Consider the following 23058-nt stretch of genomic DNA (forward strand, 5'->3'; position numbering starts at 1 on the left):
GCAGCAGCTTGGTAAAGAGGTTTCCACTTTGAAATAAAGTCCTGTTGAAGCTTGTTAGTACCTTGCCTGGTTGATACAACATTATGGCGACAAGGATGGGTCTTCTGCCTCTGAACCCACCTGCACCCTTTCTGCAAAGCCCAGGTGAGCCTCCAATTGCTTTTAGTACCTGGATCCATATGTTTGAGACTTATCTGCTTGCAATCAGTGCTACAGAGATTTCTGAAGTAAGAAAGCATGCTCTGCTAAACCACTTCCTTGGACCAGAAGGACAGTATATATTTTACACTTTTCCCCTTGCAGATGATAAATATGCGACTGCACTCACTGCATTAAAGATTTTTTTTTGTGCCAAAAGTGAATGTAGTAGCTAATTGCTACAGATTTCGCCAGCGTGAGCAGAAACCAGGAGAAACTATAATGCAGTATATTGCTTCCCTGAGGAGTCTGATTGTAATTTGTGACTTTGGGAATATGGCAGATGAGATGATTAGAGACCAGCTCATTGAGAAAACAACCATGCTTCGTGTAAGAGAATGCTTACTTCTAGAACCACAACTTACACTAGAAAAAGCAATAACCATTGCTACTCAGATTGAGTCAGCTAGTGCTGAAGCCAAAATAATGAGCATGGATACAGGAGGCACAGTCCAGACTGTGACGTCTTTGCAGAAAAGTTCACTACCACTGCAGACACACAATTGCAAGAGGAAAACTAATGAAAAACCACCAAATCAGCAAATTCAAAATACAGTAAAAGCATGTGTCATAAATATAAAGGGAAGGGTAAACCCCTTTGAAATCCCTCCTGGCCAGGGGAAAGCTCCTCTCACCTGTAAAGGGTTAAGAAGCTAAAGGTAACCTCGCTGGCACCTGACCAAAATGACCAATGAGGAGACAAGATACTTTCAAAAGCTGGGAGGAGGGAGAGAAACAAAGGGTCTGTGTCTGTCTGTATGCTGGGTCTTTGCCGGGGATAGACCAGGAATGGAGTCTTAGAACTTTTAGTAAGTAATCTAGCTAGGTATGTGTTAGATTATGATTTCTTTAAATGGCTGAGAAAAGAATTGTGCTGAATAGAATAACTATTTCTGTCTGTGTATCTTTTTTGTAACTTAAGGTTTTGCCTAGAGGGGTTCTCTATGTTTTTGAATCTAATTACCCTGTAAGATATCTACCATCCTGATTTTACAGGGGGAATTTCTTTATTTCTATTTACTTCTATTTTTTATTAAAAGTCTTCTTGTAAAAAACTGAATGCTTTTTCATTGTTCTCAGATCCAAGGGTTTGGGTCTGTGGTCACCTATGCAAATTGGTGAGGCTTTTTATCCAACATTTCCCAGGAAAAGGGGGGTGCAAGTGTTGGGAGGATTGTTCATTGTTCTTAAGATCCAAGGGTCTGGGTCTGTAGTCACCTAGGCAAATTGGTGAGGCTTTTTACCAAAACTTGTCCAGGAAGTGGGGTGCAAGGTTTTGGGAAGTATTTTGGGGGGAAGGACGCATCCAAACAGCTCTTCCCCAGTAACCAGTATTAGTTTGGTGGTGGTAGCGGCCAGTCCAAGGACAACGGGTGGAATATTTTGTACCTTGGGGAAGTTTTGACCTAAGCTGGTAAAGATAAGCTTAGGAGGTTTTTCATGCAGGTCCCCACATCTGTACCCTAGAGTTCAGAGTGGGGGAGGAACCTTGACAGCATGCTTTCGCTGTGGATCCCCACAATACCTTGCAAGCTACACAGGATGTCTGGCAAAAGTAGCTCAGTGCAATCATTGCAAAAAGATTGGACATTTTGCTAAAGTATGTCACAGTAGCCAGTTCAATCAACAGGTGCATGCAGTTACAATACTAGATGTTACTGTGCTGAGCATGAACAAAATCACTACTGCACATATTCCAGACCAGATAAAGTACACTGTAAACGTTTCCGCCGTACCCTCAGGCAAACTACACTCTATTCAGCTAATGTCGGACACTGGCTCAGCAGTACCTATACTACCTGATTCCATCTATCTGCGTTACTTTAAAGATATGCCTCTTCCTGAACCCAAACTTCACTTGGTGTGCTATTTGAAAAACCATATTCCAGTACACGGCTGCCTGCCAGTAATAGTTACTTTTGGTGATTGCTGTGTAACTTCAGAGTTCTACATTGTCCACAAAGGCACTCCTATCCTTGGCAGAGATTTATTGGCTGCTTTAAATCTCAGGGTAGATAATGGACGAATTGATCTTCCTCAGCAAAGCACTCTTGCAGTACACACACCAGTTTCAGCTGGGACCCAACACCAAGTTGAGGAGAAACTCAGCTGTGCTTATGGGTTTCTGCATAAAGTTAAAATGCGGAATAATGTGATGCCTGTACAACAGAAGTAACGGCGCTTACCATTTTCAGTCAGGGAAGCTGTGTCAGAGGAACTTAGAAAACTTGTTCAAAAGGACAATATTGAAGAGATCAACTCCTCAGAATGGGTTTCACCTATAGTAGTGAGCAGATGAAGGGTGGAGGCATTCGCCTTTGTGTGGACTTAAGGGAGCCAAATAAAGCTATTGTGATTGACAGCCATCCTCTTCCTCACAGAGAAGAAGTATTTGCAGAACTCCGTGGAGCAAAGATGTTTTCTACTCTTGATTTGCAGACTGCATACCACCAGGTTATGTTGCATGAAGACAGCAGAGACCTCACAGCATTTATTACACATGAGGGACTATTTCATTTTAAATGTGTTCCATACCATCTCACATCTGCCCCAAGTGCCTTTCAAAAAATGATGACAGTGATTCTGAAGAATCAACGTGGAGTTCAGTGCTGTCTGGATGATATTATCGTGTTTGGAAATATTTCTGAAGAGCATGACAATAACCTGCAGTCTGTACCAAATTGCATCAGCACAGCAGGTCTCCAGCACAATAGGTCCAAATGCAAATTTAGACAAACTGAACTCTCCTTTCTGGGGCATACAATTTCACAGGCTGGACTAAAACTTGATCCAGATCATATCCTAGCAATTTCAAATGCTCCTCCTCCAACAGATTTGCAAAACATACGTTCCTTCTTGGGTCTTACCTCCTAGTATGCAAAATTCATTCCCAATTATGCTTCAGTCATTGAACCGTTATGGGAATTACTACAGAGAAGTTCAACTTTAGTGTGGACAACGGATGCACAAGCTAGTTTCGAAATGGTGAAAGACTTGATTGTACATAGTTCAGTACTTGCACTATTCACTCCTTCATTGCCCGCAATTGTAACTACTGATGCTTCTGATTATGGACTTGGGGCTGTTCTCACACAACTGCATGAGGACAACACAGAGAGAGGACTGTTGCATTTGCTTCAAGGACACTAAGTAATGCTGAGAGAAAATATTCTACAGTTGAAAAAGAAGCACTTGCTTGTGTCTGGGCTACTGAAAAATGGAGAACTTACCTATGGAGCCGTGCGTTCAAGTTGCGCACAGACCACAGCCCTTTGTCAACGTTGCTCACCATAAAAACTGGGAAGAGCAGGATACCGTGTTGCTCGATGATCTGCAAGACTACTCTCAGTTATGAACTGGAATATAAGCCTGGAAACCAAAATGTAGTAGCTGATTGCCTTTCTTGCCTGCCTTTGCCTTCACCAGATGGTCCACCAGAGGATGAGGATGTAGTGGTTGCGCTTATTACAAGCACTCTCACTGCAGTTACAAGAGAACTATTTCAAAGCTGCTTGTTCAGCATGTCCAATTCAACAAAAACTATGGGGATTTCTGACAAAGAGATGGCCCAGTTACCCTAAAAACCTTGACGCAGTTTTGCTGCTTTATTTTAGAGTTCAGAATTAACTTTCTTTGTTTGATGGCTCTGTGCTACGAGGTACACACTGGCTCCTTGTGCCAGAATACTTACAATCAAAACTCATACACCTGGCACATGTTACTCATCAAAGAATTGGCTGAACCATACAATGACTACGGGATCTGTATTGGTGGCCAAGGATGGACTCTCAAACTGAAGCACTCATAAAATCCTGTGTCACTTGCCAAATGCATGATAAGATAGCAGTGACATGTACCCCTCAATTACAGCCTGTTCCTCTTCCTGAATCTGCATGGGAAAGTGGTGATTGACATTGTAGGACCCTTTGATACTGCTCCAATTGACTGTCGTTATGCCATCACTTTAATAGACTATTTCAGTAAATGGTCTGAGGTAGAGTTTACATCGCAAATCTCTTCTGCTACAATAATTAAGTTCCTCTCTTCAGTTTTTAGCAGGGAAGGTAATCCCAAAGAACTGGTTTCAGATAATGGTAGTCAATTTACTTCCCTGGAGTTTGAAACTTTTCTAGCACAGAGGAACATTTTACACAGAAGGTCATCCCTATATTACCCTCAAGCCAATGGGGAAATCGAACAGTTTAACAGAAGTTTGAAAGAGAGTTTGCAAACGGCTAAACTGGAAGGGCGATTGTGGATACCCTTCATGACTGATTTCTTGCACGCATACGGGGCTACACTACATGTCACAATGCAAAGATCACCTGCAGAGTTACTGCATGGGAAACAGATGAATACTAAACTGAACATTGATGGATTGTTAAAGGCACGACCTGATGCCCCAAACGAGGATGATGTGAGAAAAATAGTTGAACAGAACCAAGCAAAGTCTAAGGCTTTCACAGACAAGCGGCGGGGTGCTAAGGAACCAAAGTTTGAGTGTGGTTCCTTCGTTAGAATACGAAAACCTGGAATATTATGCAAAGGGGACCACGAATTCACAGCTCCTCTTAAAATCATAGAGAAGAAGGGACCTTACACCTATAGACTTTCTGATGGGCAGGTATGGAATGCTTCTTATCTTGCACCTGCCTATGCACCAAGAGGAGACTATGCCAACACCCAGTCTGCATTGCATGACTTCACCGTAGTACCAACACAACAAGACATTGCACTGGAACCGGCGCTTGAGAGACGGCCTGTCAGACCCAGAAAACCACCTGTCTGGACTAGAGACTATGTTATGTAGTATCTACAGTGTTTTCAGTGTAATATTTCTTCCAACAGTATAGTGTCTTGTTTCGTATTTGTTCCTGTGGTCAGAACAATAATATTTATTTTAATTGGGAGTGTTTCTTAAGAGAGGAAGGAATGTAGTATTTAGATGTTGCTTGTAATTATTAGAATTGGGAGTACCGGCTGCTGGGAGTCTGAAAGGACAGGAAACAGGAGGGAGGGAGGAGGAGTTGAGAGGCTGGGAGAGAGCAACAGAGGGTGCAGCAGCAGCTTGGTAAAGAGGTTTCCACTTTGAAAATAAAGTCCTGTTGAAGCTTGTTAGTACCTTGCCTGATTGATACAACACATCCCTAACATGTAATGCTGAAAAGCTATCTTCTGGTCTGCGTCCCACTGTGTGGCAATGCCACACAGATGGAAAATGCCACAACAGACAATTTAAAACACAAAATAAACCTTTTGTCAGGAGTTTTGAGCTGTGGAAAGGCCTACTAGGGCATCACCAACATTTCAATGCCCATAGTCTAACAATACTTTCTAATTCAGGTCCCAATTCTGACATCCTTTCTCAGAGAATCATACAAATATAGGGCTGGAAGGGATCTCAAAACATCATCTAGTCCATGCTCCTTTTAAGTATACCTAGATCATCTCTGATATTAATCTCTTCTTAAAAACCAATAACATGGCTTACTACACATTCAGCAATAATTTACTCTGTAAGCAATGTTCCCTCTAATTTTTGACAGGCCATGTGCACAAAAAAAATTTTTCTGTGCAAATTGTTGTGCGCACAGTGTTTTGCCGTGTGCGCAGGGTTTAGGATCTGTGTGCACGCGCACACGCGCACAGCTTAAAGGGAACAGTGTCTGTAAGTAGTCTAATTGGAATCAATTGCAGAGATATAACAAGCCCAGGACCCATCTCACCAGCACTCTTTGAAATGAATGGGTACTATTTGAAGAATACGGATACTACAGCATCAGGTCTTTAGTAGGATGGGCAGGACATCCTAAGGACTTAACCTGTAAACATTTAGCCAAAAGTGGTGCATTCTAGATAAGTAAACTAAAAAGCACCAGATGATGCTTCCTGCCTCTATACGTGCGGGGCATCAGAGGGTGACACCTCTAAAAAGTGCAGATTTACAAAAACTCAAGGTAATCAACAACCTCAGCAACAATAACTAGACAACAAGTGAAAGTATACACCAAATAGACAATAGGCTACCCTTCTCCTCCCTGCCTCTACCCCCCCACCCCACATTCAGTTAGAGCCTCAGTATCTCACTCTAGCTGGATGTTAAATGCATGCAACTAAAACAAAGGGGAAAGTCACACCACAACAGATAGCACTGTTGGTACGTTGCATGACTGACAGGTCTAGCATAAGGAACCTCCAGTTATAGTGCAGATGCTGCTATAAATTGAATCCTAAAATGGATGATTGCTCCCCTATCTCCAACTAATAAAACATGAAGAGCAAATATTTGTGATAGACTCATAAAATCACAGAACCATAGAGTCTGAAGGGATTGCAAGAGTCATCTAATCTGACCCGATGCCAAGATTCAGGATTTGTTGTGTCTAAAACATCCAAGACAGATGGCTATCCAGCCTCTTTTTGAAAGCCTCCAGTGAAGGAGCATCCACAACTTCCCTAAGAAGTTTGTTCCATTTTCCTACTGTTTTTCGTTAGAAAGTTTTTTCTGAGATTTAATCTAAATCTGCTATGGTGTAGTTTGAACCCATTGCCTCTTGTCCTGCCCTTCTTGACAAGACAGAATATTTTTTCTCCATCTTTTTATGGCACCCTTTAAAGTATTTGAAAATGGCTATCATATCCCCTCTTTAACCTCCTCTTTTCCAAACTAAACATACCCAGTTCCTTCAGCCTTTGCTCACATGACTTGCATTCCATCCCTTTGATCATATTTGTCACTTGATTCTAGATCCTTTCCAGTTTCTCTACATCCTTTCTATACAGGAGTGACCAAAACTGCACACAGTACTCCAACTGAGGCCTAAGTAGAGCGGTAATATCACCACAAGAGACTTGCATGTTAGGCCTCTGTTAATGCATCTCAAAGTTCCATTTGGGTTGGGTTTTTTTTTGCAACAACATCGCATTGTTGACTCATGTTGAGGTTGTGATCCACAAGATCCTTCTCAGCAGTGCTGCTACCAAACCAATTATTCCCCATTCTGTATTTGTGCATTTGGTTTTTCTTCCCTAAGTGTTGCACCTGACATTTATCTTCATTGAATTTTATTTTGTTGTCTATAGCACAGTTCCCCAATTTATCAAGATCCCTTTGAATTTTAGCTTTATCCTCCAAAGTATTTGCAGCTACCCCAGCTTTGTGTCATCTGCAAATTTGATCAGTATGCTCTCTAGTCCTATATCCAAGTCATTAATAAATATATTAAATAACACTGGATCCAGAACAGATCCGAGTGGAACCCCACTTGCGACCATCTTCCAATCTGACATTCCATTAATAATTACTCTTTGTAGTTGTTTAACCAATTATGTATCCACTTAATAGTAGTTCTACCAAGCCCACATTTCTCCAGCTTATTTATGAGAATGTCATGTGGGACTGTGTCAAAAGTCTTGCTTAAGTCCATGTATATTATGTCCACCGCATTCATCCTATCCACCAAACCAGTTATCTGTCAAAGAAGGAAATCAAGCTGGCTGGGGATGATTTGTTTTTAGTAAATTCTGATTATAAGAGAAAATCCAAGCAGCAGATATTTTCACTCTCTCACCTGTGCACACGTCTTCTCCTGCAGAAACACTCATACATGGTAGCATCCCTGCCTCAGCTCTCTTGATAATTAGCTTTCTCTGAAGAAACATGTCTAGGATAACATCAGACCTCCTCTTTGAACAGCTGGCCACTGTCTCTCTGGGGCAACAGTTGAGAGGAAATGGGGTAGATACCCTTGACTTGACTGTTGGGGGATCAAGTTTCTTAGGAGACAGGATAATACCAGGGTGGGAGCTTGCAAATAGGATCATGATCCTGGCAGTCAAAGAATGACTTGTCTCCAGTCTAGTGCAGCCGGGGAAGAACTTTTTCTTTGCCTCCTCTTTCCACATAGTAGAGCAAAGAATCACTTACTGGGTGCATAGCCTTATATTAGCTTCCCATTTGAGCAGAGCTACCACTGGATAAAATCCTTCTGTTTTTATTTCTTCAGTTGTATGTTTATAAATATACATATGCTTATTTTTTAGTCTTTCCCCTTTTTCTCCCTATCAAGCAAACATGTTTGTGAAATCTCTCATTCTTTGGAGGAGCACCATGGAATGCACTTCTTTAAGACACCAATATTATGGTGCAATATGGCAATAGCCATTCAGTCATGGGTGAATCTGAAATTAACATAATAATGTTAATTCCTTTGAGGACTAGGCTGGTATGTCCAGGAACTAGGATGACCAGGTGTCTGGTTTTCGACCGGAACACCTGGTCTTAAAGGGACACTGGTGGCTCCACTCACCACCACTAGTCCAGTCGGTGGTGCTGTGGTGCTAAGGCAGGCTAGTCCCTACCTGTCCTGCCACCGTGCTGTGCTCTGGACGTGGCCAGGAGGTCTGGCTCCTAGGCGGGGGGCCATGGAGCTCCGTGCGCTGCCAAGCGCCCCAAGCACCGTCTCAGCACTCTCATTGGCCAGCTCCCAGCCAATGGGGGCTTGGGGGGCGGTTCTTGTGGGCGAGAGCAGTGTGAGGAGCCTCCTGCCTCCTCCCCCACCGCCTACTAGCACCAGACCTGCTGGTCACTTAGCCCCGCTGCACTGCTGACCGGGAGCCACCTGAGGTAAGCCCATGCCCCAACCCCGAGCCCCAACCCCCTGCCCTAGCCTTGAGCCCCCCCAAACCGGGAGCCCCCTCCTGCACCCCAAAGCCTTCATCCCCGGCCCCAGCCCCAGCCCAGAGTCTGACCCCCAGCCAGAGACCTAACCCCTCCTACACCCCAACCCTCTGCCGCAGCCCTGAGCCCCCCAAACCTGGAGCCCCCTCTTGCACCCCAAACTCTGCATCCCTGGCCCCACCCCAGAGCCCCCATCCCCAGCACAGAGCCTGTACCCCCTCCCACACCCCAACCCCTGCCTCAATCCGCAGCCCCCTCCCACATTCCAAATCCCTCGGCCCCACCCCCAAGTGTGGATCCCCCTCCTGCATCCCAAACCCCTCTCCCCAGCCCAGTGAAAGTGAGCGAGGATGGGGGAGAGCAAGCCACCAAGGGAGGGGGAAAGGTAGTGAGCGGGGGGCAGGGCCTCGCGGAAGGGGCAGGGCTAGGGTGTTCAGTTTTATGCGATTAGAAAGTTGGCAACCCTATCAGGAATGTGACTTTTTCAATGAGACCTTGTATGTCTTGAAGTGCTATTAATGGGGGTACATGCTGTCTTTAAAAATGCCACAAATGCACATTCGTGCTGTAGTGAATGGACTATTTTTAGCACAGTCAAAAAATAAATACATAAAAACTTGCTTAAAATTTGGTCCTATTCCCTCTTTAAAATCAACGTCAGCCATATTTCTCATTTAAAATCAAACGCAGCCCTGTTCCCTGTTTAAAAAGAAAAACCCATAACATTTTCCATTGGGATCTCTTCTCTGTCTTGTAAGTATATTCTATCCTCTTTTATACTTCACTGTAATCTTAAATTCTACAAGTCAAATAAATGTTTACATGATACCAAAACTGGGAGTGATTTCAAATGATCTTGGCTTTGGATAGACTTGTATCCATAAATCTGCACTTTCTTCTAGTCATATAAGAAAATTATATAGCAAGCTTTTCATTTGAAACCAATGAAGACCCTATACCTCAGCAACATATGCAGCTGTGCAAGCTATATGGCTAAATGAGTCTCTCAAGAGTCTATGCGGTGGGACTTGAATGTACAAAAATAGGTGCAGGCTGCACGTGCCAGCGTCTTCATTAGCAATGAATCAGATCCTTGTGTCTTTACTTGTAGTTTCACTTTTGCTTTCCAATGCCTATTTTAAATATAGCTCTTCTTTTGCAGAGCTGTCTGAACCTTTTTTCGTTTTGTCACCTTATCCTTTTTCATGATGAGTCAAAAGCTCAAGAGAGTTTACAGCTATTTTTGGAGTTCAGAGTTTTACATTAAACCCCAACTTTCATAGAATCACAGAATCATAGACTATCAGGGTTGGAAGGGACCTCAGGAAGTCATCTAGTCCAACCCCCTGCTCAAAGCAGGACCAATCCCCAACTAAATCATCCCAGCCAGGGCTTTGTCAAGCCTGACTTTAAAAACTTCTAAGGAAGGAGATTCCACCACCTCTGGTGGCACTGGCCTAATAAACCCAGGGTTGAGAGTTCAATCCTTGAAGGGGCCATTTAGGGATTGGGGCAAAAATTGGGGATTGGTCCTGCTTTGAGCAGGGGGTTGGACTAGATGACCCCTGAGGTCCCTTCCAACCCTGATATTCTATGATTCATGATTCCCACAGGGCTCCCCAGCGTTTCCACAGGGCAGGGAACATGTGGCCCCCAAACAGCCAGGCACTTTAGTTCATTCTTTAGTATTGGTTTAATATTTAGAGCACTTCATGCTGAAGCGGGGCATGTTCCGAGTGTGCCCGTCCAATGCGAGGTAGGACACCCACTGTTTGACAATCCCGCCCCCCCTCGGACGAGCGGGCACATCAGGCGCAGCCCGCACTCTTTCCCGCTGAGCCGCGGCTTCTCTCTCACAGGCGCTTCCCCCGCCGCCGCCGGGCACTGGGGCGAGCCCACAGGAAGCCGCGCCCACGCTCCCCGAGCCGCACCCGGCGCGGCTCCTCGCACGCCTCCCCCGGCTGCTGTCACTCATCCCCCATGTGACTGCCGGGCCGCCGGGGTTCCTGGGCTCTCCGGCCGCTGCTCCTCCGCTCCGAGGCTGGCCCGGCCCGGCTACACGAGGAAGGCGGGGGGCGCCGGCGGCCTGAGGCGGGGCCGCGCGGATCCGACCGGCCTGGGAAGAGTCTGTGGCTGCTGCGGTGCCCTGGAGAAGGAGCCCGCGAGGGAGAAGGAGCCCCCAGTAGCTGCGGGGATTGGCGGGGGGTGGAGAGCAGGAGCAGCTCTCTGAAAGGAGCTGGGTGAGCCGGGGGTGTCGGAGGGAGCTTGGGGCGGCCGGAGCAAGGCTGCAGGTGGGAGGGAAGCTGGGGGAGTTGTTGGGAAATCGCCTGGAGCAGAGCGGGGAGTAGGAGCACCTGGGCAGCCTTCCCCCGTCTGCTGCCATCTCCTTTAGCCGGTCTGTTCTCCCCGGCTGCGCTCGCCAGTGGGCTAAGAGAACCACTCAGGCCAAAGTCAGCCCCGGAAAAAGGTGTAAGAGACCCGTGCAGGGCAGATAGCACCAGCCACCTGTGTAAAGTGCTTTGAGAGTCTGAAAAATCCCACTGACAGCAAGTACTCGGGGCTTGTGTGAAAGGATAAAGGGCTCCCTCTCAGTCAGGCCTGCCCACCTTCGAACACATGGTTCCAGAGTGGGGTCTTGGTATTTCAAACCAGATGTTTAGACCCCCAAAGCCACCCGGGATGATGCATCTCACCTCACTGAGCTTAGTAAAGAACAGAGTGCAGACTCAGGTGGTTGTTCTGTAGTCCACTGATTATTTTTATAATGGTGCATATTCCTAAACTATCAACTCATAGTTTAAAGGCTGTACTGTGGACTCATGCCAGGTTGCATGTTTGTAGATTCTTTCAGTGCAACTTTCCTTCCATCCCTCTGTCTCAGCCACTCACCTAGTAATAATGTTGTTGCTTGAATGGGATTGCCCCCCTCGTTGTTTAGGCCTTGCCTCCCTGTAGTCATTTACCTTCACTTTGAACTGGAATAAAACACTATTTGGTAGCATTTTAAACCCTCTTTGCACAGGAATAAGTTATTACTCAGGTGCAAGGCTGTGGAAGACTTAACTATGATTTTCGTTTTGGAACAAGGGAATTGGAAGGTTTCGTTTTCTTTCATACTGGTTTCATTTTCTTTTCTTTCAAGGTGTGATGCCACCTAAAGGGTGTGGAAAAAGCAAGCTCCCTGTCCCCCTTCCCAAAGGAATGATAATGAAAGACACTGAAGGAAAAGAGTGGAGGCTGGGCAATATAATTGGCCAGGGAGGATTTGGATTGATCTATTTAGGTAAAGCATGAGTGTTAATTATGAGAGTATTTCTGTGAGTTGTCTGTTCTACTTTATCCTTTAAAACAAAATGGTTTAAAAAAAAGTTGTTGCTAATCCACTAAAGAAACAACAAGAGGTGCCAGAATGTGTTTCACGATCTTAAACAGCACTCAGCTGAATGCTCAGGTGATTGAGAAGTTTTCCTGAAGGAACTGCATGATTCTTTCCTGGATTGTTCAGAGTACTGCTTGTAGAGCCTGCAGCGTGAAGCATATACCTTGGGCACCTATAGGGCAGCGCTTGAGCAGAAGATTGCCAGAGAGTAGCAATAGTAAGTGCTGTAGGATATGGTGATTCAGTATGTGGCAGTAACTCAAGTCAGTACTGATCCAGTGCTCCAAAGTGCTGTTAGGGGCATTGGCTGTTGAAGGTGCCATCTTTCAGCTGAGACATAAAATCAAGATACAGAGCGTTTGGTCATTAAAGAACTAATTACACATTTTATAGCAATAGTAGTATTAACTTTGGTGCTATGTATGAATTAAAGCCACACTTTTTCCAGCAGTTTCAGCTGAAAACGGTACTCTTCACTTGTCCAAAATGGCATAGTATAGCTGCATGCTCTTCAACAGATGCTATATTTCTATTCAGAGGTAGCTGCTTTTCAGTGGTGAAAAAGTGATAAATAGTTTGTAAAACACTTCGGGATCATTTATATCAACATGTAAATTACTACTGTTGGTCTCTATAAAAGAGAAAAATCTGTTTACAAAGCAGCATGATGGACTTTTCCTGTACCACACACATGCAGGATAAATATGGGAACTAGTCTACAATGAAAATCTGTCAGGAACTACATTGAGCTTGTACTGAGAGCAGTGAAGAATTAGTCCTGAATAGCAACATCAGTACAACCCATCATCCCTAAAGGCAAACATGCTCTTCTTAAGTTAGATAGCGGTATGTTAACTAGTGTTCCCAGACCTGGGGTATTAATATTCAAAACCTGCTGATCAAGGCACTTCAATATGTGGATTGAATGTGCATTGCACATACAAAAATCTGTTGTACCTTTTTAATTTTTCTCCATTTATTTTGTCATGGAAAGTGTAATTGCATTTTTTGGCATCCATTCTTTGTGCCACTTCTTTATTTTCTATTTTCCACTCTTTCTGTTTATGTGCTATGACATTTAGCTCATACAAATTGCTTTGTTAGAAGATTATATGGTAATACGTTTGAAGACAGCAGAAGCTTTCCTTGTTGCATGGTTTCTAGACCCCTGGAACAAGTCAATTTTTCATTAGAACAAGCGCCATATACCAAATGACTTATTTCTCAGTTCTTTTGTCTTTTTAACTGCAACTTCTTCTGCATGGGTGGATCCTCTTTGCCCACACAGAGCTACACTGGAAGCAGAAGCACAGGAGTTTGCCCACATGGAGAAAATGACTGGAGCCTTGGTGAATGTGGAACAAGCTTTTACTTTCTGTAGCAGAACTTACGGGTGTTCGTTACATCCTATTCAGCCATAAGTATGTGCCACTGTTTTCTTGATGATAGATGCAGTAGTGTCTCTTGTATTTTTTCTGTTCCATCTGTCATGCATTGATGTCCTTGTTCCAGATATTTGCTTTCCTGCTCAGGAACAGCTGGGACTGAGCAGAATTCCTCCATATTTTTTCCTTGTGTTTGGTGTGGCAAAGCACAGAGCTGGGTAGTGACTGTGCACAGTCACGAAAACCCACATTTTACTTCTTGGAGACTGGTTCTACCTGAGGACTGGTATGTTAGTGCTCTAAATAAAATGGATGCCTTAAAACTGTTCCGTCAGCAATGGTGGTTGTAAATTATAGCAAAAATCATCAATCTTATCTGCACACTCTGACATCTACCATTTCAGTCATAAGAAACTGAGAAGAAAAACTGTGAACAAGGCTGCGATTAACCAAGATGTCCTGCTTTCTAGAATGGAAAAGAGGATGGCATCCATTCCACTGTATGACTGCATAGAGGAGAGAAAGATGATTTCATTAGCAACCTAAATACCACTGCTTCTGATTGCTCTTCATACATTCAGTCCTGTACCACTTGCCAATCATTTAAGCATACAGAGACAAACTAATATGTGCTTGACGCTTCTTCAAAAGATGCTCAGTTTAATCCACATTAAGACATATTTCACTCCAGTCCTTTGCTTCCCCATATGTTCCATTAGTAAAAGAAGAAGCAGGCAAACTCTGCTTTAATCAACCAGTGTCCAATAATATTCTGTCTTAATATTAATCTTTCTTAATACACTCTTTTGGGAGGTGCTTGATCAGCATCTGTTGCTCAAGGCCAAGAAAACAAAAAAAAAATCCTAGTTGTCTTATCTCTGTCTCATTCCATTCTATAGAATTCTATTCATAGCCTTCCCAGACGGGTGAAAGTAAGGGGGTATGGGCCGGTATGGCATACCGGTAAAAGGTAGCCTCCAGTACCGGCCCATACAACTGACTTTAAAGCGCTACTTTAACATCACTGCCCCTTTTGCGCAGCGATGACCCGGCAGAGCAGCCAATGGGGGGTGCAAAAAGGGCAGCGCTGCTGACGGGGGGTGGGGGCAAAAGAAGTAGCTGCCCTGGGCCGTCTAAATTGCCACTGGAGCCCCGGGCAGCGCGGGCCAGGGAGCACAGATGGATGGGCCCGGGGACGCTGACCCCCCCGCCCCTTACGCCCGGGGCCATGCCCCTTCTGGGGCGGGGCCAGAGCAGCCCTGTACTGGTAAGAGCTGCATTTTACTTTCACCCCTGTTCCCAGGGTGAGATCAGTAACCAAGGCCCCTCAGAAATGTGCAGTCACAGAAGAGGTGAGGGACAGAGCTGTTCTGATATTTACATTTTTCTTTTGATGTACATGATTTCTTTTATGACCTTCTCTTAAACATCAGTCAGTTGCCTTGGAGAGATCCTATGTCTAGAGCATATATAGGAAGCATTACCATAAGAAAATATACCCCAGCATGAGCAATGGAATGAAGTCAAGATGCCTCCTGAAATTGCTAGTCAAGGATTATTTGTTGGGAGGGGGAAAAAGAAAGTAATGGAAGGTTGGGGAATGGAAACTTACAAAGGTTCCCACAGAGAAGTGAGAATGATTCGTGGGACTCTGATGTAGTGATGAGGGGAAACTGAATTGAGAATGTGGTTTTGTTTATTATAACAACACTTTTCTCCGGTGGAACCCAGATTACTCTCATAGGGTACATGTTTAGAACATCTGGTGCAACAGTGAAGGAGGAATAATTCAGTGTAAGTAATTCTCAATCTAAAGCAAAAAAAATTAATTGTGTACCAAATCTACTAGGGCATTTCCTATTACAGGAAAACCATACAAGACCTTGTAAATGGTATATTGCATGGAGATTGGTACATGTTTCATGCAGATTTTACTGGTTTTCTTTCTGACCACACAGACCACAGATGACTTCAACTCTTGTGGTGTAATGCTCTTTGAATCCCACCATGCTGAGGCAGAGAGCAGCCAGAGGAGTGGTATGGAATGATATTGCAGTCTAGGGCCATTGTATATTTTGGTTTTGTGTTCCTAATGAGTATAGCAGGAATAGCTGGAAAAAAATATAGCTGTTTGGTAGAATCTTTGCAAATGTCATTCTTGTTTACTTCTACTTTCTATCAGAAGGGAGACCCGGTACTGGTTATGGCACTAAGATGGAGGCTTAGTTCCAATTGTAACACAGAAATTAGAAAGAGGAACATAGCAGATTGACTCAGCAGTGCATAACTCAGCTGAAACAGGAAATGGATCAGACTTATCAGCAAAGATTGACTCTGTGCTGTAAAGAAAGGTCCAAAACAAGGAATCTTATTTCTCATATTCATTATGACTAGGCCCCTATCAAATTCTCGGCCATGAAAAATGCATCACAGACTGTGAAATCTGGTCTTTTGTGTGCTTTTACCCTATACTATACAGATTTCCCAGGGGAGACCAGCGTTACCCAAATTGGGGGTCCTGACCCAAAAGGGAGTTGCAGGGGGGTCACAAGATTATTTTAGGGGTCTTGCAATATTGCCATCCTTACTTATGCACTGCCTTCCGAGCTAGGCAGTTGGAGAGCGGCGGCTGTTGGCTGTGTGCCCAGCTCTGGAGGCAGCGCCTCGCCAGCAGCAGTGCAGAAGTAAGGATGGTAATGCTATACTATTCCACCCTTACTTCTGTGTTGCTGCCTTCAGAGCTGGGCAGCCAGAGAGGGGCAGCTGCTGACTGAGGGCCCAGCTCTGCAGGCAGCAGCGTGGAAGTAAGGGTGACAATACCATACCAGGCCATCCTGACTTCTGCGCTGCTGCTGGTGGTGGTGCCTCTGCCTTCAGAGCTGGGCTCCCGGCCAGCAGCCGCTGCTCTCCGGCTGCCTGGCTCTGAACTTAGCGCTGCCGCCACCACCAAGAGCACAGAAGTAAGGGTCTCAGTATTGCAACCCCCCTTACAATAACCTTGCAACCCCCCTGCAACTCCCTTTTGGATCAGGACCCCTACAATTACAACACTGTGAAATTCAAATTTAAATAGTTGAAATAATAAAATTTATGATTTTTAAAATCCTATGACTGAAATTGACCAAAATGGACTGTGAATTTGGTAGGGCCCTAATTATGACAGACATTGTGGCTGAAATAATACCAGCCAGCAGCTCAGTTTGGGCCTGGTTCTGCAAAGATTTGAGCACTCTCTAATCCCATTGTCTTTAGTGGTGTTCAAGAGTTCTCACTTCACATGGTCAGTTCCTTAGAAATACATACTAATGAATAAGAACTAGGTCTCATTTAGGTAGTCCTGTGGCTGAGATATGTCTTTTTCACCCCCTTCTTGAGAGGAGTAGAGTTCTGTTCATATGTATATATATTGCTCTGTGTTGTGGAGTAACTACTAAACTTGAAATGAGGAGCTAATCCAGAGGAAATTCTAGAGAACTGAACAAAATGGGCCATGCTAGGTTTGAATGTCTGCAAAATGTGAACAGCACAGCAATTTTATAAAAATGAAGGTTAACTTTGCTGGCTGTATCTTTTAATAAGTAGTTTTACAGCAGTAGTATAAAGTTTTTGATGTGCATTGTTACAGCTTAATTCCCTATTAAGTATATGCCATACTCCATTAATCTTTAACAATGTACTTGAAAAATTTTATACTACTTATGCAACATATATTTACCACAGATGCATTTCCTGGAAGGCTTTGTTCACTAAATCAAAGCTGTGGAAAGCTATTAACTGACCCTGAGCTCTTGGATTCAGTGGTGCACTTGGATTCAGCCATTTCAGGAATATGGCACCTAAACTTTTCTATATAGAAAAGTGCTTGTGTTTTCCCCTAATGCTCTTCCCTTTTACATATTTCTGCCTTCACTTTCAAGTGTCCTCTTTGCTCTGCACCTTCTCTTCCTCTTAATTTTCACGTCTCTCTAGAGTCCCTCTAACAGCAGAAGGCTTACCAGCAATGTGATTCCTCCCTACGCTCCTGAAGAGCAGAGTTTCCCTCCATTGCTGGAAGCAATTTGAAACTGTCTAGGAGTGCTCTTCTGAATCAGTTTCAAGCTACTGCTTATGCCGAGGAAGAGTACTATGGTTGACAAGCCTGTCCTACCTAGGCTGATCCATATTAGAGCTTTCCTTCTGTTACCTACACTCTACCAGTGGCTTACCATGATAGAGCTCAGACAGAATCTTCCTATTCATTTGATGGGAGAGAAAAAAGCAAAGGAAACAGGGAACAATACCATATTTCCATGATACGATGCCCAATTTAAAGTCCTTTAGGGAATAGTGGCAGTACGTGGGAGAATTAAAGAAAAGTTTAGAAGGGTGCAAGTGAGAGAGAATACCAGACACTCATTTATCTTCCTTATCATGGCTAGTGATTGATGCTGGTCTTTACATAAATCATTCTCTATTTCCCACAGCAATGACTTCTTTAATACACAGTTAGGGCTGAAAATTTAAATGCAAAAACATCACACAATACTCAGTTAAGGTTCTAGCATCATTGTTAAGTCTGCTTTGCATTTCAACATCCATGTACAAGCTAGAAATTTCCTTCCTCACCACTGCCAGTGCTTGTATGTCCTTTGTACATATTCATTAGATGGTTACATCATAACATAAGTCTCCGAAGATGAAAGGTGAAGGCATAGAGATTTCTGGTCCATTTCTAGATGGTAGTTAGGAGTAGGGAGGTCGGATGTTACTGTAGGTATAACTTTTTTTGTATGTGTTAAGATATGGGTAGAAAAGAGGTCCAGCTATAGGTTACTTCCGATGTGATTTCCTAAAGGTATAATACTCTGCACTATGGAGATTGCCCGGGATATGTTGAGTTTGTAGCAAATCATGATAAAGATATATACAAAGTAAGGAGATGGAGGGAGAAGGAGGAGAATCAGCAGAAATGAATTCTTTGATGGCCATGAGCATCTAGAGATGCAATGTGATATATCATGCCATGAAGCATGTGTCCCTAAATTGGCATTGTATGATAACAGGAGGAACTTCTGCCCTAAGATATGGCATTTGCTGCAATATGCAAGGTGCCCCTCTAAATCCATTTTTGATCAGCACCTATGCCGTATTGAAACTGACATAGTACCTTCTGAGTGGTCACAGTGTCAGCCTTGCAGATGAGAAGGAGTGCAGTCATTCCAGAAACCAGTGCATGCATCAAGTTTAAGAGTTAAAGGCCTGGACTCCCATTCAAGAATGCTGAAACGGCTTTTGTTCCTGAGGTTAAAGGTTTCAGAGTAACAGCCGTGTTAGTCTGTATTCGCAAAAAGGAAAGGAGTACTTGTGGCACCTTAGAGACTAACCAATTTATTTGAGCATAAGCTTTTGTGAGCTACAGCTCACTTCATCTGATCCATGAAAGCTTATGCTCAAATAAATTGGTTAGTCTCTAAGGTGCCACAAGTACTCCTTTTCTTTTTGAGGTTAAAGGATATGTCTTATCTACTCCAGCTCAGCTAGATTAACTTTGCAAGTTAGACAGTGTCTGTCTTAGCTCTGGAAGGCAAAATTTTGGCTCTGGTGAATTAGGATTAAAGTTTCATTAAAAGATGACAGAAATTATAATAAAATTTTCACCAGAACTGTGTTGTACTGGAAGCATTTACACATGCCCCACAAAATAGGTTTGCCTTGGAGCTCAGTTTTCTGCTGAATATCTTAGCCAGGTGCTATAGAAGCCAAATCCACAAGATTCTACTTTAAAGGCCTGTGTATATAATATCTGCTTAATAGAACCCCAAATTCACAAAGGAATACGAGAGAGAGACCATTTCTAAAGGCTTCTCAGAAATTAGTCTAGCCAGGAAATGATAGAGCATGGGATAAAATCATGAGAAGTCCTTTCTCAGGAAACTTAGAGTGTAAAGACTTGAAGGACTGAAATTATCAATTCCATGAGATATTGAAAGAAAACAAAAGGGGAAAAATACAAAGGGCTCTATTAAAACTAGGCGTTGTTTCTGCATGGCATTCTGATAGGTAATACTGTTATACCAATAAAATAAAAACCATCAGGATCTTATTAAAGGGGAAAAGGCAAAATGCCAGATTTATTGTGAATACAGAAAGAATCATAGTAAGCAGTCAGTTATAGCTATAACATTCCATTCAATTTCATATTTATTCACACATTCATTCATACACACACACACACAGGTTCTGCAAGGTTGCCTTAGAGTTGCTCATGCCAAGCCACTGGCCAGGTGGCCTGGACATGAGGAGGGAGCAGGGCCTTGTCAGATGCTCATCTGTTGCTCTTGGAAGTTGGTTTGCAGAATCAGACCCCAAAGTTTTCACTTTCTAGAGTCCATTTTTATAAGAATCTCTTCCTATGCCAGTCTATGGGAATTGCTTCATCATGCTGTTGCTGAATCAATCAGGAGATGGCACATTCCTGTCGGCTCCGTGTTGCCAGATGTTATCTTGTTCTTTGGTTCTCCCATTCTTGAGGCTGTTGGGTGGATTCCAGTCTGCCCTCCGGGGGTCCTCGGGTTATTTCCACTTGACGCCTTCTTCAGCTATTGGACACTGGATTCTTAGGCTGGCACCTCCCTGATCATTCAGTTATTATCCACACCAAGCATCCGTCCACATACATCCTCTATTTTAATCACACTTGTTAACAAAGCGAGATGAATACAACAAAAGGGCGGGGAGTCTCTGGGTGCTGTTTCTGTTGTTACAGAATATTGCTTTGAGTCTGTGTGAGTAGTAGTTGTTACAAAGAATTGCTTTGAGAACAGACTGTCTTAGAATGTACTAACACAATTAGCAGCTTGCAAGTTTCACACATAGAGGGAGAGAAACAGTACCAAAAACGAAGGGACCTCTTAATTAGTAATACCCTGGAATTTAAACTGTGGGGAATCAAACTCATTTGTGATTTTAATATAGAATTTCTTTAATATGATCCAACAATACCACAATAATTTAACAACTGTAGATGGTAAATATTTAGTCTTTTTAATTATTGCCATTGCTGATTGTTTTTATTTATGATCAAGCCAGTGTTCTGAAAATGATTCTTTAGGATGTTTACATAAATCAAAACTTTCTTTACATTAAACACAGTGGGTGAAATCCTGGCCCTGTTGAAGTAAATGGCTAAACTTTCATTTACTTCAGTGGGGCCAGGATTTCACTAGTCTTTTCATTACTTTTATATCAACTAATTTGCAGTTCTTAGCCCTAGCTTTTGAGTACTGTGTTAATTTTTGAATCATGGGTTTTGTTTTATTCCTGTGTAAACAGAGCTGAGAGGACAATATCACTACACATTTTCATATCCCCTGGAAAACATGGCAAAAGATGATAAAAAGGCTTCTTGAGTTTATTCATGCTTCCAATATGAGCTTTTATCTCCCAAATAGCCAGCAGCAGCGTTGAGACCAGCTGGGGACAGGAACAGGGATATTTTTCCTCACTGCCAAATACACTGCTTTTCTTTTCCACTGTGTAAACTTTGTCTACAAACTGATTTTTATGAGAACCATTGTGAATACTTCACAATATTCCAAACATGACTGCCACAGATTAAACTGCTAAAACTAAAGCTGGCACATTTGAACTGGCAAATAAAACTGGCATGTTTCTTTGTCACGCTGAATGCAGTTGTGCTATGCAGTCCTAGGGAATCTCAGTTCATCCAGAAATTCTATTGTTACCTTGTCATATTTAAACACAGAAAGACTGATTAATTAAGATTGTGGTGCAAGTCAACAAACTCCATGAATTCATAGTTAAGGCTGATGGTGAGATCTTAGCCCAGCTTGCTGTCACTGGGCAAAGCTAGGAAATTCTGGAAATGAGTTAATTTGATATATTTTCTGCATTGCCTAGACACAGTAATTGGAAATTGTGGTGAAGAATGTAGACCTTATTTCAGCTTGTATTTTTAATGTCATCCTTCAGTTACTTTTCTCTGGTGCAGTAGTTGTAACTTATAACAATATTTCCACCAATGCTGAAAGCAAAAGTTCTAGAGATTCAAGATACATTTCAAAAATAATTCTTGAACTACAATGCATCCCACTTTTTTTGCAGCTAGTGTAAGTAAAATGTGTATGCCATAGCCAGAATCTGGAGAATTACACAATTGCCATATTATTTTGGAGTACCTTTGCTAACACAGTCCAACCATATAGTGCGCCTGGTACTCTGTGTGTACTTATATGCCATCAGAGTGCTCCTGCATTCCAGCACTGCTCTCCTACAGGGTGTCTGCTTATTAGCCCGTAGTCTAGGATTTAACTGATTGTAGTATTATGTATAGCCATGTGCTACCACATAGAATGAGCTTAGCACATAGCTAATTATGTGTCTTATAGAGTAATTAACTATGGGCTAAACTTGCAGGAGAGTATGTGGTGCTGGTCTGTGAGGTATAATCAGGCTGTTAAACCTTCGGAGCCTTTCCAGTCTGTTAAGTAACTGCATAATAATCCATTTTAAAAAATGTGTTATGTTTATTATATGCAAAAATAGTCGTCCTCACTTGTGGACCATAGTGGATAAATATAGTATCCAACTGCCTCCCAACATAAAGAGAAAAGGTGGGTGAGGTAGTATTTTTTTTATTGGACCAACTTCTATTGGTGAGAGAGAGACAAGCTTTTGAGCTTACACACAAGCCCTTAAGAAGAGCTCTCTGTAAGCTTGAAAGCTTGTCTCTCTCACCAACAGAAGTTGGTCCAATAAAAGATATTCCTTCACCCATCTTGTCTCCCTAATATCCTGGGATCAACATGGCTACAACATTGTATATTCAATATATAAATGGTTAATAAAAAGCAATACAGTGATATGTCTGTCACAATGCTAACAACATGAGCAACTTTGGATATATCAGTATTTACAAATAGTTGCTTTAAACATTCCTCCTGTTATAGTCTGTATAGGATATTGCACTGGACATTGTAATACTTTGCCATGTATGATATATATATTTTTAAATTTACCTTCTTTCCCTCATAGACTTTAAGGCCAGAAGGGATCATCACGATCATCTATTCTGACCACCTGCACATTGCAGGCCACAGAACCTCACCCACCTCCACTCCTGTAATATGCCCATAAACTTTGGCTGAGTTACTGTCGTCCTCAAATCTTGATTTAAAGACTTCAAGTTACAGAGAATCAACCATTTACCCTAGTTCAAACCAGCCAGTGGCTTGTGCACCATGCTGCAGAGGAAAGTGAAAAAAGTACTAGGGTCTCTGCCAATCTGACGTGGGGGGAAATTCCTTCCTGACCCCAGGTTTAGTGATTAGTTAGGTCCTGAGCATAAGAAAAAAAGAATAGCCGTACTGGGTCAGACCAAAGGTCCGCCTAGCCCAGTATCCTATCTTCCGATGGAG

At 43.0% G+C, this 23058-nt stretch overlaps 1 protein-coding gene across 2 annotated transcripts in view; it reads left to right on the forward strand.

Annotated features, from left to right (window-relative positions):
- The first annotated feature begins 10783 nt into the window (after positions 1 to 10783).
- VRK2 (VRK serine/threonine kinase 2) overlaps positions 10784 to 23058 on the forward strand; it is a 77593-nt gene continuing 65318 nt past the window's right edge. Inside the window, exons 1-2 of one of the 2 annotated variants that reach the window (XM_048842807.2) lie at positions 10784 to 11118; positions 12021 to 12161. In XM_048842807.2, coding sequence (XP_048698764.1) covers positions 12026 to 12161 — 136 coding nt within the window. In that variant the 5' untranslated portion in view covers positions 10784 to 11118; positions 12021 to 12025. The remainder of the gene's footprint in view (positions 11119 to 12020; positions 12162 to 23058) is intronic. The other variant, XM_048842808.2, reaches the window with a different exon arrangement.

This window comes from Caretta caretta, chromosome 3 (assembly GCF_965140235.1).
Source record: "Caretta caretta isolate rCarCar2 chromosome 3, rCarCar1.hap1, whole genome shotgun sequence".
Taxonomy (NCBI): Eukaryota; Metazoa; Chordata; order Testudines; family Cheloniidae; genus Caretta; species Caretta caretta.